At 35.1% G+C, this 19,769-nt stretch overlaps 1 protein-coding gene across 1 annotated transcript in view; it reads right to left on the bottom strand.

Annotated features, from left to right (window-relative positions):
* Positions 1–19,769, bottom strand: part of LOC121673168 (glutaminase kidney isoform, mitochondrial) — a 54,159-nt gene that overhangs the window by 24,377 nt on the left and 10,013 nt on the right. Inside the window, exons 6-13 of the mRNA XM_042046256.1 lie at positions 15,742–15,800; positions 8,142–8,174; positions 7,829–7,887; positions 6,669–6,735; positions 6,042–6,092; positions 3,452–3,628; positions 2,198–2,329; positions 643–735 (exon numbers count right to left, since the gene is read on the bottom strand). Coding sequence (XP_041902190.1) covers positions 643–735; positions 2,198–2,329; positions 3,452–3,628; positions 6,042–6,092; positions 6,669–6,735; positions 7,829–7,887; positions 8,142–8,174; positions 15,742–15,800 — 671 coding nt within the window. The remainder of the gene's footprint in view (positions 1–642; positions 736–2,197; positions 2,330–3,451; positions 3,629–6,041; positions 6,093–6,668; positions 6,736–7,828; positions 7,888–8,141; positions 8,175–15,741; positions 15,801–19,769) is intronic.

Below are 19,769 nucleotides of genomic sequence, written 5' to 3' on the forward strand. Positions count from 1 at the left end.
TTTCAAAATCATTCTACTTCACCTATTGAAATCTTCATGTCTTAGTCAAAACATTAATGGTATTGAAAACAAAAAGAGGTTTTCCTTATCTCAACACCTCACACTTGTATCTTTTGTGTAGCTGGAGTGGATTCAGTTCATTCCCAAAGACTGCTTACGCTGGTCCCTAAGTAACAGGCTCTTGTCTGCAGCACTATTCATGCCTGAATTCACTGCCTGTGCAACTCTCACAGCAGGTCATGTGGGGTCAGAGATACCCCCATGAAAATAAAGCTAAACACATCTCCTGCATTGCAGCACCCAACAGAAAGGCTAAGCCCACCAGCTGGTCAAGTCTTTATTAAAGGCAACCAGTACAGTAAAGCTCTTTGCAACTTAGATCAGATACCATCTACTTAATCTAGCAGGGGAGATGAACTGTATGAAATGGAGTTCATTTCTAATATGAAATTCTACTACAAAAAACCCTGTGATAGTGTGGTCCACCCAGGCAAGTGTCCACTAATAATGTGCACTAACTGCGTTATCTGAAAGCTTTGATGCAATACATGTCATTGAGCAGTTTGGCATTTAGAGAAGAACTTTTCCATATTTCTTCTGAAGTCTACAAGCAATACTCACTGAACACAGACAGTAACTTACCCGCTGATCACCACCTTCTCTGCGAGGATCAAGCTTTTTTGCAAAGTGTCTCAAATTATCGTAGTTATGGAAATTGCACAAAGAAACCAGATCCTGCAAATATTTAAGAACATGCATTATTATCTGCATATGATAGCCAAATGCATATACGTTAATAATACTACCCCTTACATTTTGCATCATATCCTAGTAACTTAAACCAGTAAGAAGAGAGGTTGATTTAATAAATCAATACCCATGTCTGTAAGGCCCTTTAAACATTGCACGACTATATGATAAAGCTCTAATAATACCTTTAAACTCCTTCTAACGAAGAACGAAACAAGGAGCAATTTGCAAAATACCTATTTTAATAAATTCCTACTCCAGCTGTATGGAACATTTCAGGAGCAGAAAGAATAGCCTGGGCTAGTCCAGTACATCAAACTGCAGTCTAAAGAATGAAACAAGGAAATGTGTGACATAATGGATCCTAAGTCAGTTTGAGTTACAGCATGAAAGGCTGTAATTACAAAACTTGGCAACGCTGTTCTATTTTTAAAAGTGAATGTTACATTCATGTTACTTGTATGCCATGATCATGTATCAGTTTTTGGGTCTCATTGGAATGCAGAATTGATGCAGTAAATCTTCACCTAGCCTGCTGTTCCAGGATTTTAGAGTTAAGTTACCAGCACAATTTCATATGAAATTTAAAGTACTTAAACTAGAATTAGTAACATCTTAATTTGAAGCTGTACGAATGTTAGATAAATAGAAGCATGAAAAGTTTTAACTGCTGCTCAACCTCCCATTTATAATTAAGCAATCATTCATTACAAGGTAGTTTTAGGGAGAAAAAAGGAAGAAATTTTTTACATTCTCCTCTCCCACAAAACGTGTTTATTAATCATTACACAGTCCTCCCCAAAATCTCTCCTGCTTCTAATGCTGCTATCATCAGACTATCCACAGCCCTTTCACTGGCACAACATAAAGCTAGGAAGAGCTTGCCCAACAGCTGGGTATCATGTATGAAGACATCTTTTATGTCACATGGTTTACAAAAATCAGTTTAAAAATACATCAGAACGGCAATATTTCATTACAATCTTTTTCTTTTATTGCAATGAAATAAGAGTAAATAAGAGTTGCATTTCCAGTGTTTTGAAAACTGCACTTTATGACAAGAGAGGGAAAGAAGTCTATAAATAGAGCTCTACAGTTTTTAATGCAATATACTGGCATCCAGCACTTTTGTTACTTCATGAAGTGTTCCTTTTCAAAGCTTTTCCACAACAGATTTCTACAGCGTTTCTGGCATCATATTTTAACACTCACTGAATTCAAGTGCTATTTATTACTAAAAAGCAAATATCTATTCTTAGACTTTCACCCTTGAATCAATGAAACTTGTTATGTAGGGAACAATCACAAATCACCATTTAATTCACTTAGAATCTCAGCTATGCGAACTGAAACTCCGTAAACATCAGCTGCAAAAGCAAAAAAAAAAAAAAAAAAAAACCAACCAAAACCCAAACAACCAAAAAACCCCAAGGGCAATGCTGCTTACATGACAAAAGTGAATTCCTTTAACACTGTTGCCCATCTTGTCCAAAGGAGGTGACCAGCACATCAAGCCCATGACGTTAGGAACAACCAGAAGAATGCCACCAGCAACTCCAGATTTTGCAGGAAGACCAACCTATAGAATAATCAGAGAATTACTGGCCTCTGCAGATGTTCCTGACTATTGTAACACAGTGCATCAGCATTTTCCTGAAGATTATTGTGTAGCATTTATAAAACATGTATCTGGAAGGCACTTGAAGCCAGGAAAGCATTATTACTTATCTCTTTTTAGATAAACAATAACCTGATGCAGTTTGTGACAATCCGAGGTTCAGAATCATAAAACTATTTGCTCTCAGAATACAGTGAGTCAGTAATACTGTGAAAAAAGATAATTTAAATCTATTATAAAACAAGCAACTGTGACTAAGCAGTAGTACACAAGTGTATGTCTCATGAACAGCTTACAACAAGGTGGTAGAATGAAGCTGTAAAAATCTTGACTGGAAAAGGCAAAAAACAAAACCACAAGAAAATTGCAGAGTGTCTATGAAATCATACAATAACCTACTTATTTACAATATGAACAAAGGCATTACTTTTTTCCAGAAGGAACTAACATGTCACACATCCTCATAGCTCTCCAAGCAGCAACTCTTAAGTCACACAACGCCACCATAACCACTTTTACGTGTATGCACTAAGGAAAAACTAAAAATGCTCAGACCAGAGTACTGAAAGTATCAATAAGATACAGTCCATCTCGAAATATTTACATGTATGGAACACACTGCTAGAAAACAGGAGCACAGTACATGTGCTGTGTATGACAGCCATTTTTACAACACATAAAGACAATTTCTGAGCCTGAGTTAGTGAAGGAAAAACAACTGTCTGCAAAGGCTTTCTGCTATCCTTGACTCCCATACAGCAGGATTTCTGCAGCCATGTTTTTAGTTCCATCTTCATCATGACCTGTTTCTCTCATGAACAGCCTTTCCTAAGGAACAGTATTCATGTTTTGATAGGAAAAGGATTCCCAAATGTGAAGGCAGAGTGCTATAAGGTATGTGACACTAGTAGTGCCATGAATCTTAGGTGAGATTTTCCCTTACAGTGTGTTCAATTTCTAAACAATTCATGTAACGCCCTCTCCTCTGCCTCAAAAACAAGGAAGCAACCCCTGGAACACAGAAAATAATAGCACAGATTAGTCTTCTTGGTCAGCTGTAATTAACACTTGGAAAGTACTTACATGGAAGGCAAACTGCCCTGAAAAGTCATACATGCCACAGGAATGCATCAAACTCAGGGTATTCCGGACTGCTTCAGGACTCAGGACTCTCTCACCAGTGATTGGGCAAAAGCCACCATTAGCCAGAGTTGCTGCCATCACACTTGCTGACTCACATGTTACTTCTATTGAGCAAAGCTTATGGAAAAGAAATAGAGATTATAAGCATTGGTACTTCTAGCACAGTAAGGCCAACTACAGCAGGATCAACAAAATACAGAAATATTAAAATAACATCTCAAAATCACCTGTAACATACATTTGTTACAGATGACACTAGTAGCATCAATTAACACAGTCTGAATCTTTCTACTATAAAGATCCCAGTGACAGTGTTTGTAAGCCCTCTTAAAAGCTGGGGACAGTATTTTATGGGTTAGTGTCTCTGCTCAATTCCTCCCCCCACCCCCCCTTATGTTCCTTTGAGAGGAAGAGGTCTGTAAAACAATCTCAGTATTTTGCATCTGCTTAAATGGCAAAGCCACAGAATGACTGCTTTTTTCAATTTGAGCTAGTTTTGTGTGGTGGGTTCTTTTCATTTTAAAGCCTTAGAAGATCCCACACGTTATTAGAAGTACAATTTAAAGCTGCAAATTCTAGCACATGCAAGTATTAATGCCAGCACTTCCTGCTGATGCAGCCTTATTTCACCTTTCTCATATTTAATTTTTTATATAGTAATTATACAACCACACCATAGTTTTTCCCAGGATCCCTGCTTCAGTACAGACTATACATACTTTGGTGACACATCAGGAAATGTGATATGATGCCATCACCTGATGCTGCCTCATTTCTGCAGAAACCAAAAGATAAGTTGGTTTCAACCTGAAGCTGAAATGCTGCTCTAAAAAGTAAACAAACTAGTGCTCGTATTCTTGCTTTTGCCAAACAGTCATTACATGATACTTCATGAAGTTACCTAAGCCACGTTTGCATGAGTAGTTACTACCTGGAATTCTTATTTTCCGGGTGCCAAACTCAATACATCCTAGTCCAATCAACTGGAGTTGCAAATCAAGAGATTGTCAGAGACGCATCTAAAATGGCAACCGTGTTTTAAACATATGAAGTATTACATAGTATCACCTACTTTGAAAAAAAAAATTGTTTCTAGGTTCTCAGTTTAAGCACCTGCATTTTGTACCTCGGTTCTCTAATCCGAGAACAATCCATCCTCACTTTACAGAGATAATAGGCAAATACCTTTATTCCTGCTCAGAAAGTTCCCAGTTACAAAAGGGAGGAAGGAACATTACAGAAAACCCAAAGAAAAGAAACAACTAGACTTTCAAGTAGAATCTGAGTGTTGGAAAGTTAAGCATTGTACCCTAACAAGAAAACAGAAATGCTGCTCGTGTATGAGCTATCCTTTTCCTGAGCATGGAGCGAAAAGGGGATTTTTCAAGGGAAAAAAGAAAGAATGACACATGGTCATTAAATCAGAGATCAGAATGCACAAAAATTAGGCCAAATTAAAATACATCAGAAAAGTTAGCTTTAACATTTCTTAAGTTATGAATAGCTTTCACTTAGAACACATTATCAGGCAGTGGGATACAAGGCATTTAAAAAGCACGTTTACACAGTAAATTCAGATAAATTACACGTTCTGTTCAGTCACAAGGGAAGTTTAGAGCAGACTATTAGCTTGTACCTAGTTTCTAACTCAACAAGAGGTCAGCTACAGCTAATCACACATATCTTACTTCACAAACACGCATCTGATCTAAAGATAAGAGAGCAGGTGCATCCAAACACAAAAAACTTGAATAAAATTTGCATTTTGAAAATAATGGCTTATGATTTGCGTAAGTAACAGCAAGTCTCCAAGTCAAAAACAGATTTTGAGAACTGAACTCTGTGGGTTTTTTTTTTTTTAAACTCTCCCAGATGAAGTGAATCAGTAACACAACTTGAACTACCTCTTGAGAACCCTACACAGCAGGGCTGAGTTGTGAGCATTTAAACATTAGGAAACCCTTACTGAGGAAATACCTCACATTTGCCAAGTTCTCATTTTGTGACAGTTGCAAACAACTTGCTGAAAGTCAAAAAGAAAAAAAATGGGGGAGGGGGAGAATAAATATATATATAGATTCTTTTACTCAAAATTAAACTCACTGAATTAAACTAAAAGAAGGAGATATTGCCATTACTTCCCTTGTACCACTCCCCTCAAGCCTACAGCTCAGCATGCATTCTCCAGTTACACAGTAAAGTACTCCACAGCACAGTAAGAAGCAGCAACCCAAAGAAGAAGAAATGTTTTGTCAAACTCACTGAAGTAATACAAGACATTTTAAACTTCTACTAGTGGTTTAAAGACTATTGCTAGTTTGTATTAGCAATAAAGACATCTGAGTAGATCACCTAAACAAAAGCAAATCTGGATACATCAAACACACATCTGTCATTTCCAGAATTTAACAGAAGCTGACAAATTTAACTGCAAGTCATTAAAGCCTCCATGTCTAGGCACAAATCAGCTTCTACTGCTTACAATAGCAATTCTAAGTCTATAGTTAGTCTCAATTTTAAAGTCAGTTACCTGAAAATAGAAGTCTAGTATAGCAACCATATCCGTGCCTTCAGGAAAGCACTGAGGAAGAAAAATAAAGACTCTTTAGGTAAAATTATTATTTTTTTTTAAGTATCACTTTTAGAAAGACGTAAATTAAGCTATATTTTTGTCAGCATACTAAGCATTAAGCATATTTTAATATAAATATTTAAATATAATAAGTAGAAATATTTGATGACATCAGATTTAAAAATAACTTGGTGCAGCGATATCAATAAACTAGGTACTAAAATATTTTTCAGTACATCTTTAAATGTACTTTTTTCAGTACATCTTTCCATCATCTTTAAATAAGCAAACTGAAAAATGCATCCAGGAGTTTTATGAAGTCACCTGTACAGCACAGATTATATGCTTTACAACAAATAAAACAAATTACCATGGCTACAATACAGAAAAATATTTAGAGGTGTTTTATGAGAATGGCTTAAGTATCACACTTTTTTAATGACAGCATTTGAATAACATTGATAAGACATATACAGTATTAATTTATGCCATACTGTACATAAAATAAATTAAAAGTCTTCACAGACTATGGATTAAACCCAGCACACCATCTTCAAAATACACTCAAGAAAAAAAGAGATTAACCTTTTTTTCTTTCAAGTAATAGCCAATTGCAAAGTTTCTATCTCCACTCTCTCTTTCAGACTGGAACCTAAAAGAAAAAAAAAAAATAAAAAAAAGACAAGGCAACATGTCAAACTTTCCAAAAAACCCCCAAAAATCGCTGAACTCAAGATGTATAATGTAATTCAGTAAAACTGCATGTAAAGGATATACCACTTCTGAACACAAATATTCTACTAATGGGACAGAATTGGCCATAGAAGTTCATCCCAGTTCACCCAGCTGGATTGAATCAGCATTGACATCCAAATACACACAGTACTGGTTACCCACACAACATAAGCTGACTTGGAGATAAGGCAAAGGAGGGCAAGATCCTAATCTCGGAAGCATTTCTAAATAGGCCGGAGTGGAATGGAACATCCCACAGCGAAAGGGTCATTCCTGACCAAAGCAGAGGAATCTGAGGATCACACACACACAGCAGATCAGACAGTGACCAGACTGATGGCTCCACTCCTCATTGTGATGATTAAGGTAAGGATGAAAACTAAAGGAGGAATACCTGCCTGGTTCCTTCTATACCACCACACCTTTGATTGTAACAAAGCTCAGGAAAAACACCTCTGCATGTGCATTCCAGCTGGCAACCTGGAAGCAACTCTGCTAAAGGGAATCTTCATGATTTCCCTCATGCTGCCTGAAAAAGCTCTCCAGATTTTTGGAATGCTATACACTGAGTTTATGAGGGGAACTGTTTCTTCTAGAAAAGAATTTAAATATGCAAAATAAAAAAGCATAGGGAGTCCCAGTTGTTATGAACAGTGCTTTCTAAACATTTGCTATGCAGCCACCAACATGCAGAGTTTAATTTTTAATATGAATGCCAGGAAGGGAAGAGTTGCACTTACAGCTCTCATTGCCATAGCACCAGCAGAGCACTAAGACAGAATACTGACATTTCAAAGAGGTAACCAACACTTTTAGGTGAAATTTAGCCACACTGATGTCAGAGACATGCACAACTTTAGCTGTAAATTTTAAGTCAAAAACACCCTCCAATATAAGGGATGAAATGCTGGTTGAAATGTAAATAACTAAACTTTGTCATAAGCTCGTATGCCAGTTATCAGCTGAAACACTTTCCACCTAACCTCAGTAAGTGAATAAAAAATACTTACGTAGCATTACTGAATCCAACATACTCATTACCAGCCATTTTATTCATGAACTGCATCACCTGTTAGAGACAAAGAGAAGGAAAAGCAGTATTTTTACACATGAAAAGGTTATCAGCTTTCAACCCAGCCGTACCCTAAATCTTGCAACACCATTTTACAAATGCAATACAAATCACTAAATGTTTGAACAACCAAGTATATCTACAAAGACAAAACATAGGATATTATTAAAATTTAACTTTCAATTCTTTTGCCATCTTGAAAATTTTCCATTGAATTTAGTTTAAAAAGCAATGTTATAACATCAACTTACGTAGTCAAATTTTTCTGCATTATTTGCTCCTTGCTGCAAGAAAAGAAAAAATAATTTACAAAAAATTGTTAACACAGGAAAGAAGTTAGTTCACTTAACAGTATTAGGATTTTAATGCACATAACTAAGGTATGAGGCTAATTAAGAATAAGGTACTACAATCACTTCATATATTAATGAAAAAATTAAAGTGTTAGGTAAGTAAATCTTTAATTATAATTTAAACAATCCTATGAATCTTAACCAACACCTGTATGTTGGAAATTAATTTAAACTGGAAGGTAATAAATGAAGGTATGCTTTATTTTAAGTGCTCTCTATTCAACTTTACATGCTTAGCATAAGTAAATGCTGTAGCTAAAGCAAAAAAAATACAGAAGTAACTACAAACAGGATAATTACAGTAAAAACACTAACTTTTTATAGATTAGTAAGCCAAAAGTATTCTCATATTACCAACAGAGCTGAGCATAGGGAGATTGAGGCTACTGAAGTTAAAATATTTCCATGGCCAGTGCCCATACTAAGAATTTAGACCGAAGACTAAAAATGAAGTGTTACCCCTTACTATGAAAATAACTGCAATTAGTTTTAAAATATCTGATTTAGTTAATATCTGATTAATGTCCTACCTATTAAAAATTGTTAAACAGCTAGAAAAATAGAATTTCACATCATAGGGCACATCATTGTGATAACAATGTACAGGAAAATCTAAATCCAACTTAATAAGGATGATAGTGAAACTTAATTCTTAGGGTGTGCTTGGTTTGGGTTTTTCAGGAAGGATGAGGGGTGTTACTTTGAGAATTTTTTTTTTTCCTCCCACATTGAAGAACATTCTCAAATTTAGTAGCTGCCAGTTAAAAACATTAATTTTTCAGAGGTCTCTGATGGGTGGCCTTTCACAAATTCCTATCAAAAGAGATTGAAAGAGGAGTGGGAGGTAAAAAATAGCATATGGTCTACTGGGGGGAGTTTTTAGTTTTTTTTAAGCAGCCAAGGAGAATTTTTGGAGGAAGTTTAAAAAACAATGGCATCGCATACACAAGTGGAAACAATGTATCTGTTTTAATACATTATTTTAATATTAAAGACACTCTATTTAGAATAACAAGCCTCTAACAAATCTCAAACAATTCAAGACGCTACTTGCACTGTGTTTAGTGTGGGGATGGGGAAGAAAGTGGAAAAAACGGAAGCTTTATATCAACCAGTATTTTACTTAATGAAATGCATAAAGCCAGTCTCATTTCCCACTCTGTGTGTGGATTAGGGTATTGCAGATAATCTTGGAAGCCCATGCATCAGCTCATCTACAGGAGGATGTGCAGACACACACGTATGATCACTGGTGAAAGGAACACCACACTGTTCTCTCAAAATTATGCGCCAGTGGCTACCCTTATGTTTAAAGGCTAATAACCTTACTCCTAAAGGCAATAATCTCTAGCTAATTTTCAATTAGATAAAAAAATGCATGATACATTTCATCAAAATGTTCCTGTATAATATACCAGAACACAAATCTTAAAAATTTAACTCCAAATCTGTTCAATGAAAAATAATTAAAAGAAGAAATTACCAACTTCATTGAACTGTTGCAGTTGTCAAAATATTCCATAGATCCTAATGCTGTAAAATATGTAACAACATTTAAACCACAAAAACCTTTTCAACCTTTCAAATGCACAATGAACATCTTTTTCTGGGAAAGTGGGTCAGCATTAGTTATGGGATGCTGCATTGATAATTGTATGGTTAGACATGTTTAATAAATTGAAACAGGTTCTTTTAAAAAAAAAAAAAAGAAAGGAGGGAGAAAGAGATCATGCTTTCTGCAAAAATATAAATACATAATACTTCACTTTTTTGTTCTGCCTGGTTGAAAAAAATATTCCCTTCAATAAAAACATGGCTTTACCAGCAGCACATTAAATTGGTGGGCGAAAGACTCAATGCAAACTTTTTCCACATTGACTTTTAATAAAAAAGGTTCCTTTTCAAAGTTCACAACTAAACTCATATTTTGGGAAGAAAATCTTCTGCATACTAAGCCAGATGATGAGTTTTTAGTCCTTGATGTTCCGCGCACTTGTAGAGGTATTTCATATCACACACAAAAGCATTGTTACTGAAATCAGACTGCTCATTCACCTGAACTACTTGCTTAAGCAATCACACGATCAAGACCTCAGTAGGGATTTACTACAACATGTTACTGAAATGAGAAACTCTGCTTCCATACACATGATGACTAAAAACCCCAGCAGATTAGTTCCCCTCTTTCAGCAGCTGACAGAGGTATCCTGCTCCTCCTAAAAAGCTGAAGAGACACAGTGGCAACACACATTCTATGATTAAAATTCAATTGCAAATATAAAATCCTAACATTTAGAGTACTAAGCAGCTTTTCCGTAATAATTTAAACAAATATAAGAGACAAGGAAACTTCTGTTCTTCCACAAGCCCTTATTTTTAGCTTGACTGTATAAACCTATGAATTTGAGGGCAACCATGACAATACTTCTTAAAAAGCATTTTTAAAGTTCAGATGCAATTCAACCTGTCTAGAACATCAAAGAAAACATTCCATGCACTAACTCCACAAACACTTTGTACATTTACTGGAACATATGTTCCTATACACACTTATACATGCTTGTGTGTATAAACATATGAAAAAACACTTCTAAATGAATACAAAATTAAATTTACAATGTTAGGACTGAAGCAGTTTGATAGGCAGAAAATTCAAACTTGCAGAAGACAGCTCAACACAATTTTGTAAACACTTAAAACCCCAATGAACCTATGGCTGTCAATCATAAATTTGAATTTTTTGACTGTGTCAGGTTTTAGTGATCTTCCCTTTTTTATTTTAAACAAGGTACTTGTACTATATTACTTGTATTTCTATTAAAAAATAGAAACAGTTGCAAAGGCTACATGCCTACATAGGAAAGAGACCCATGGATACTTACCAGAGCTTGCAACAACAAAATCAGGCAATACTTATTGGAAAAGTAGTTAATATTAGCCACTTTTCATTGATCAACACTGTTTCTATGATTAGACCATATAAGCTCTTACCACATGTCTCTTGCTAAAGCAATTTCTCGATTTTGAATCTACGCAAAGCTAACAAAAACACCTGGATCATGAGAAGTTTATAATCTTCTAATAATAGAAGATTATTTAAAAATTAATTTCTGGAATATTTAAAGCCAAATTTATAATCTAACGCTATCCTGTGATGAAAATATCCAGAAACAAAAAATCGTAATACTACATCAGAGTGCAAGAAAACTCTTTTCTTTACACTTGTGCATTTTTCTTTATGTCTTTTCTTTATGTCTTTATTTTAGCTTTCTGTACTTACACACTTTTTATATTTATTTGTTAAGATGGTCCTGTTCTGTGAGAACTGGTGTCTTGCCAGTTTAGTGTACCATTTTCAGCTCTGAAATACTTGAGAGTACACTGTGACAGACAGTACTTGACCTAAGACAAATACTATGAAAATTTCAAATACATGTCAGATTTTGTGTGTCCTTCACTTCTGTGCGTTTGTGACCACTGAACAGACGTCATTTCACAGAATCTCATACATATTCTACATCAGATAACATCCAATATACTTGAGTTACAGTAAAAAGCAAGTGGAGAAAAACATGGATGTAAGTTCTATCCCCAAATTAGTTACCAAAAGAAAATTAATAACCTAGGAAGAGAGGCAATGTCACCAAAGTAAAGACAAGTATCTGGTAGAGAAGATCACAACACCAACACATGATGCAAAGTGGTTTGTATGTATATTTACACAACAGTCTATCAGGAAGGATAACTGGAGTGACAGCATAGAGCAGTTAAGCTAAATCAGTACAGTTTATTATAACTATACTGCCAAATAAGCCATGCATTTTCCCACCTCTCAAGTATTAAACTGTAACTGCATAGGTTTCCTAATAACTGAATCCTGACAGCAAACAGACCCTTGGCACAGCCAGACAGGTTTTTTCTACCACTCTTTGCCTCATTTACTTTCTGATTTATCAGTATATTTAGAAAGCTCTTAAATATATCACAAACCCCTCCATGTTTTATCAAAAAAAAAAAGCTTCCATTGAACTAAGGTCTTTTCAGGGTCAGCGAGATCAGCATTTTCATTTTCTCGTACACTGAATTTTTTGCAAGAACTATGAATTTTGTTATTCCCAACATGTCTAAATGCTTCCCACATAATTCAAGACCACAGAACACCTCCCTTCAGTGAGCTTTCAAGTCCACACTGTCTTACAGTCTGCGTGTGGCTGCCAGTACGTAGAGGATTTAAAGATGCTGTATTTGCCTGAACCTTTGCTGTTAGATTAGGAAAACTTTTATCTACAGATGGAATGTTAAAGCACACAATAAAAATGACTTAAGATTAATCCTTTATCCTCTGGTGATTCCATCCACAGCCATCTGCCTTCTTCCACATATTTCCCTGTGAATCCTTCCTCTTTATCTCACCTGCACTTCTAATACGACAAGTCAGTAAAGTGGAAGTGGGAAGTCCCTGACAAAACCACTGTTATTCCTGGAGTTGACAAGCTTTGAGAATTGAGTTTGAAGTTTAAGAAAACAGATCAAAGCAGTAATATCTATCCCTACTACAGGCAATAAAGACTTTTCCCAGCCAATGTGATGTACAGAAAGCTGCACTGAATCTGTACTAAATCTGTACAGGAGTTGAATCACCTTCTTTCAAGCACCTATATTTCCTTGAAGATATGGAAAAAATTACTGTTTTATCTCATACCACCTTTCCACAAACTCCTGTAATTGCCACACAATTTTCTTTTGATAAAAATTATTTGAAAATTGTTGTAACCATGTCATTTATACAACTAGTATTACAGGCAAATGGCTGTACAATTATCAACAAGGGAAAAGATCCTTAGGGGTTTTTTTTAAATTTTATTTCTTTAAAAGTGACCTGCAGGATGTCCTTTTGCTAATGCATTTTTATTGTAGATACATCCTTTAAACTGATAAAATAGTCTATGGAGTGTAATGCAAGTACAATCAGAACAGAGCCAGGGGTTGAGACACCAAAATGTAAATACACTGTAGCTCCAAACCCAGGGCAGTCGGAGAATCACTTAAGATGGCAGGAGCATGATACAGCCATGCCTAAGTAACTCAAACAAACGTACAATTTAACATGCACATACCCCTCATTATTTATTATTATGGATTGCAAAGACAATGTAATGTTACAGTTTAGGTCCCTGCTCTGTTCCAAGGTGGGAACACCAAATTCTTACAGAAGCCAGAACCGGGTAAGTGATGCTAAGAGCCATTTTTACCCCTAAAATGTTAACATATTACATGTTAACATATTCTGACAGAAAGATTACTCCAAGCATCATTGCTCATCCACAAGTAACCATTATCTGTGCCAGGCTCTAAGGACAGCTGTGTGCAAGATCGTGTCTACTAATAGCTGCTAAACTCAGTACCACGTATGGGAACTTTGAAAGACTTCTTAGATCCATTTCTCAGAAAGAGATAATGAATCTCAAAGGAGATAAAAGCATTCTTAACTATGAAATACAGCAACAATCTCTCCATAGTTATTAACATGCTGTCACATTAGATAAATCTGCAATACAAGGTGAATTTAAGTTTTCTTGTACTTTAAGAGTCACACACTGCCTTTAAGACATGTAAGTAACACCTTAAATAAAAAGAACAAATGCAGAGGAATTGAGGGCAAAACATGAGTTAATGAAGCCACCTTTTTCAGAAAAAAGGTAAGTTTGATATTAGATCAAATACAAACGTGAATTACGTAATTCACAGGTTAGTAGGAATAATGTTAAGTTGCAGATTGTAAAGAAGTTACTTCACAAAAAATACAACTACTAGGTAGTTTTGTACCTGTGTCCCTCTACATAATTTTCTTCAGAATATGTTTAGCTTGGTTAGTTATTCAAATGATAAATGGTATCTTAGTGAAAGCAGTACAGAAAATAATCTACATTTTAATCACACTGAAAACAAATAATGGTGTGATAAGATACGCGTCCACTAGACGTGCAGTTACCACATGCAGAAATGTTAGTGCAATGCAATACTCTTTATAAGAACATTACAGAAAAAACCCAAACAAAAATTTAAAGAAAGCCACCCAGCAAAACCAATCCCACATCCTTGCAACAAATACCACAGTTGCATGCAATAAACAAATCCATGTTATCTATTCAGAAGTACACCATTTATCAAGAACTACGTGCCTTCTGCAAGAGGCACATGCTTTTGTTTTGCCTTATGATCAGCAGGGCATGTTGTATTTGGACTAACATTTTGACATTTCAGACAAGTGTGTTAAGTCAGTTTTTAAAATTCACTATTATCCAAGTGAATTTCAATGCTCAGTCAACCTTTAAAAAATATTAAATGTGAATAAATTTACCTGTCATACTTAAGGCCATTTTCTTTCACCTACAGCTATCAAAGATAAATGTCTTTAAGCAGGAGTTCTTACACCTTCTTTAAATATAAAATAACAGAAAATCAAGATCTAAGTAATTTTAAAATCAACGTTTTGGAAATAGAGGGTAGGAAACACACTGTAGCTATTGGACTTTGAAACACAACCAAGAAACAGGTTGTAAAAAAGGCTTTTAGACCTCTGAAGTAACAGTATCAAGCTTACTACTCAAAAATTCCAGGGGACTGACATGTTCCCCAGAACTCTATGCAGGTACCCTTAGAAAAAAAAAATTAATTTTTTGTACCTGTGGCGACCGACACCAGCAGAAAATACAAGTCAAGTATCTGGCAAGCATTAACATTATATGGAGTTTATACCATTAACAACTTCAAGACATTTATACACAGCTATTCTACGGAAAAAATACAATACAGCTTTCCAAAAGTCTCAAGATCATGGACTAAAGATGTAAAGTCATTATTCAGTCCTGGTGTGCTTGGCAAAATAAGCGACTATTTTCAAACATTCTTATTTATGAAAGCACACTTACATCCCAACAACAACTGTGTACCATAGAAGCCTAACATAATTTAGTGGTGCAGGATGTTAACAGCACACAAATTCAACATAAGACTGACATTTAGATACAGCACAATTGCTCCTGTACAAATTATAGTATCTTCCATTTCTTCTACACAGCAAGAAATACTCTTGTAACTTTATGCTCTATAAGAGCACTAGACACTCAGAAATGTACTTCTAAGTGCTATAAAGTTTGTTCCTGAGCAATGTACTTCCTCAGCAATTAACAAATAGAAGACAACGCTCTCGAGAGAATATCAAGTGTTGTGCAGCTAAAGAAGGAAACAAATTAATACCATCAAGGAAACAGAGTTTTTGAGATGCACTGATACTTGTTAGAAACTGCTAGTCTAACACTGCATTTGTTTGCAAGGGTTACTATTTCCAAAATATCAGAGATTGTCTACCTGCCAATGAGTAAAGTGCCATCAGATATTGCAGTCAAAAATCAAATACAGTTTATAATCTGTACAAGACATTATTTTCTACATTCTACTAAAATACTCGGAGAGAAACTAAAAATTAACTTTTTACCTTGATTAAAGATGTGATCACAATTGCTCCAGCATTCACCATAGGGTTATGAGGCCTGTCTGTGAAATAAAGTTTTCAATTACAAATATATTCCAAGACAAGTTTGTCAAACAAAACCAGTCAAGTGCCTAAGGGAAAAATTATTCTAGATGTATGACTTCAAGTTACTATTACAGAATAGCTATTATATAATCCTAAACCTTTAAAAAAATACTGTAATCCAACACTATACACAATATTTTATAATTCTGAGTATTTTACAGCTTAGAACACACTCAGTCTTATGCAACTTAATCCAGTAAATTATTTGGTTTGGCATAATTTCTTTTCTTGAAACTTACAAATGCTCTTCAGTGTTCCAGTATTGGATCAACGCAACACTTAAAAGCAGAGCAACCCCAGGACTTTCCAATTTTTCCCCCAAGTTACCAAGTCTCAGTGATTTTAAAAGTGTTTAAACAGGACCTTTAAAAAATAATTAAAATCCAGTTCTTAAATTTCCTTATTGCTGACCATGAATACAAAACACTGATTCTTTTCAAGAGCCAGAGGTTTCTACCGGCAGCTTCTGAAATGCAAATATGTATTTACTCATCCTCCCTAGAATTTAACTTACTTCATAGCTGACTTGCACATACCTGCTACACTTACATTTTCCTTTTTCCCACTGATCTCCATATTAACAGTATCTTTGCATTCCCAAATCATTCTTGACTGCTGAATGAATCACCTTCTCTTCTATTTTCTTTTTCTGAAAAACCTCTCCTTATCAGCCATCTTACTTTTCCCAAATAATCCACCTTCAACAAATAACCCTTTTCTTTTTTTAACTAACATTTTTGCTGTGCCTTTTAACTAGGATGTTGACTTCTGAGCAAACTTTGAACAATTCTCAATGCATTAATATCATGACATGTTTGAATTCTTTATTTGCTATTCCTTTATCTCCAAATTTGAAAAAATACTAATTAAAAAAACAACACAAAAACTCTTTAATACTTTTATGCATGATATACAAATATGGACTCTAAAGGAAACTTGAGATGATTGGGGTTTTGGATATGAGTCTGATATTCGCAGCCAACACACATCTTCCCATGAAAATTACACTGGGTATGGTCAATGACAGCCATCTATGACTATCAGTTAATCTTCAAAAACTGATCATCAATTTTATTAGTATTTTTCAGGAAGTCAATATTAAAAGGAACTTTTAAATAAATCCAACTATTCTATTAGTGGGAAAAAAGGCCAGTATCTTCCAAAACAGCGGAGCTCCCCTAAAATACAAACTTGTTGTCTAGATACTATTTTAAAGTTGTTACTGCCATTCCTTCTCTCTCTGAACGAGACTGACAAATTGTTCTGATTTCATTTGATTATACTTAAGATCCACATATATAAAATATCCTGTTGTAATCTACTAATGCAAGCAACGAGGGTCAAATGTATCTGACTTTCAATTAAGACCAGATCCTGGATAAGAAAACATACAATTTCCATAGCTCCTTAGGGACCACAGACCTGAACACAAGTCAAATGACCACTCACAGCATCACAGCCTGCACGTCAGAAGGGACATCTGGGGGTCATCTCCTCCACCTTCCCACTCAATGCAAGGCTATTGCCAAAGTTCTATTAACTGAGTCTTGAAAACCTCCAGATGTGGCAAATCCTCTCTCCCGCAATCCTGTTCATCCTAAAAGGACAAATTTACCCTAATATCCAATCTGCAGCTCCCAAGCCACTGCATGGGGCCACTGGCTCTTGTTGTACCAGGTGGCACTACCAAGAAGAATTACAGAACTCTTCATGTTGGCAATTCCTCTTCAAGAATTTGAAGAGGCTTCCAGGGGAGCCCCTAGACTCCCCCTTCTGACTGCTCCTTGGGAGTTGCACGTGCTCTGGACTGCACAGCATCCTGGCAGCCCTTCGCTGGAGCCCTCCCCAGTTTGTCACTGTTCTCCTTGAGCTGGGGATCCCAACTCTGGACACACAATTCAAGACAACACGGCTCTCATGCTTAATCAGAACACACTGTCACCCTCATTTCTCACTCTAGCTATGCTTCTCTTCTTTACAGCTTCCTCTCACCAGCATTAGGTATCACTCCAGTCCATAAACTCATGACTTTATCATACAGAGCCCATTCTAAAAATATTTTTATAAATATTTTGCTCTTGATTCTTCTGTGCACCTCTATAGTTTCAATCTGCCACACAGTACGAAGAAAACAACACAACCAGATTCCATACCACGTGTATGTTTGAATTCTCACCAAGAAGAGGTTGTATGTATGGATAAGAGATACTACCTGTTCATATATACAGGTATTGTCACACTTGTAGCATCATGAGCTCAATAGATATTAAAAAGCCTGTAGCTGCCTAATGACCATAGCCAGGAAAATTATTCCTGATAATGCCTGTTTCAGACATATTTTACATAGTAAAATTCCTGATCTACTTCAATCAACTGGAATAGTATTTTTAAAATTAGCATGGAGATTGTTTTATTCCTTCAGAAATCTGACTTGGACTGGGCAATATATTCCCTTTGATAAAACAAGTTTTAAAATTGAATATGCATAAGCCTGCAGAAGTTTCCAAATTTCCATTGCACAGCACAGATAATACTCTAAACACAGCAACATCTTTTTGTTGTAAATTGGCATTTTTAGCTATAATTTTAAATTATGTTAAAATATTCTTCATTCTTTCCAGCTTGAATCTCAATACTAGTAAACAATGAAATACAAGAACATCCTGTTTTAGGAATCTTCCATAAAGTAAGTATAGAAAAAATAGCTTCAGATGCATGTCTAAACAGTTCTCAAACACCTGTGTATCACTTCACAGAATCTGGATTATGAACATGGAATTCAACTACATCTGAATATTCAGAAAGTAAATAGATTCAATATCTATTTTTTTTTTTCATTTTCAAACCTGATCTTCAAAGTATTTATGGATGCTCAAACTGACAAATACTCTGCACATCTAAAGTTCATACAGTGGTTTAAATCTACAAGCAAAGTATAATCCATTCTTCCCTCCTCTTCCTTCACTTGGAGAAACTCAACCTCCCTTTCTCTCCCTATAACTGAAATGTTCCTATTTATTAGACTCCTACTTTTTGTTTTAGTTCTTCTCATAACAACTGTATAAGAGGCCATCCAGGTCAGTCCCAGCACTTCTTTCCTGTGTCTATCAGCCATAGAAGCACGTATTTAAAAATTAAATATTCTATCATGTGAATTAGTCTTCTCTATTAATTTCATGTTCCTTGGTCAAAATTTCCATAGTCCAAATTCTCTTATGCATAACATAATATGCATAAGAAACACTCTTGCCTTATAAACACTCTTAAAGTATAACAGTAATGTAAAAGACCACAGCCCACCAATTCTTCTCCAATAGTTCAATGTTAAAAGTAGCAATAAAAAGAAGAAAATAATTTCTATACTTTGTCATGTTATTAAAAAGAGAAAAAACAGAACATCTATATTAGTTCAAAGGAATTCAGGAGCCATTTTCAGCACCATCAAAGCTTTTTTTATAGTAAATCTTTTTGTAAGATATGAAAGACAAGTCTTCTTCACACTGTTACAACACTGTATATTTGGAAAAACTAGGAAAGCAAAAACAAGACAGCAAAACTTGACAAAATGCTTAATCCCTCTTGGCAATATATTCATACTGGTATTTCATCACCATTTACTAACATAATAAAACAGAGAAAATAAATTGTCACGATATATTGTATTTTTAAATATGGTAAGATGATTTTAAGATATAAATAAATAATTTTTATATAATCGTTTGAATATATTTATAAACATAATAAATATAATCAGGTGTCATTAATATATTAATAATATAGATATTTAAGTCAGAATTCAATACAGTCCTTGAGAAAAATGTCATCCAAGCCTTATGCTGGTAATTAAATATTAATTGCAATACCATGGCAATGGAAACATTGTCTGTTCTTTTACTGAGACAGATCCACTAGAAGAAACATTTGTG

Source organism: Corvus kubaryi, unplaced genomic scaffold, assembly GCF_017639235.1.
Source record: "Corvus kubaryi isolate FWS band 111438036 unplaced genomic scaffold, C.kubaryi_AGA036_p1.0 65266, whole genome shotgun sequence".
Lineage (NCBI taxonomy): Eukaryota > Metazoa > Chordata > Aves > Passeriformes > Corvidae > Corvus > Corvus kubaryi.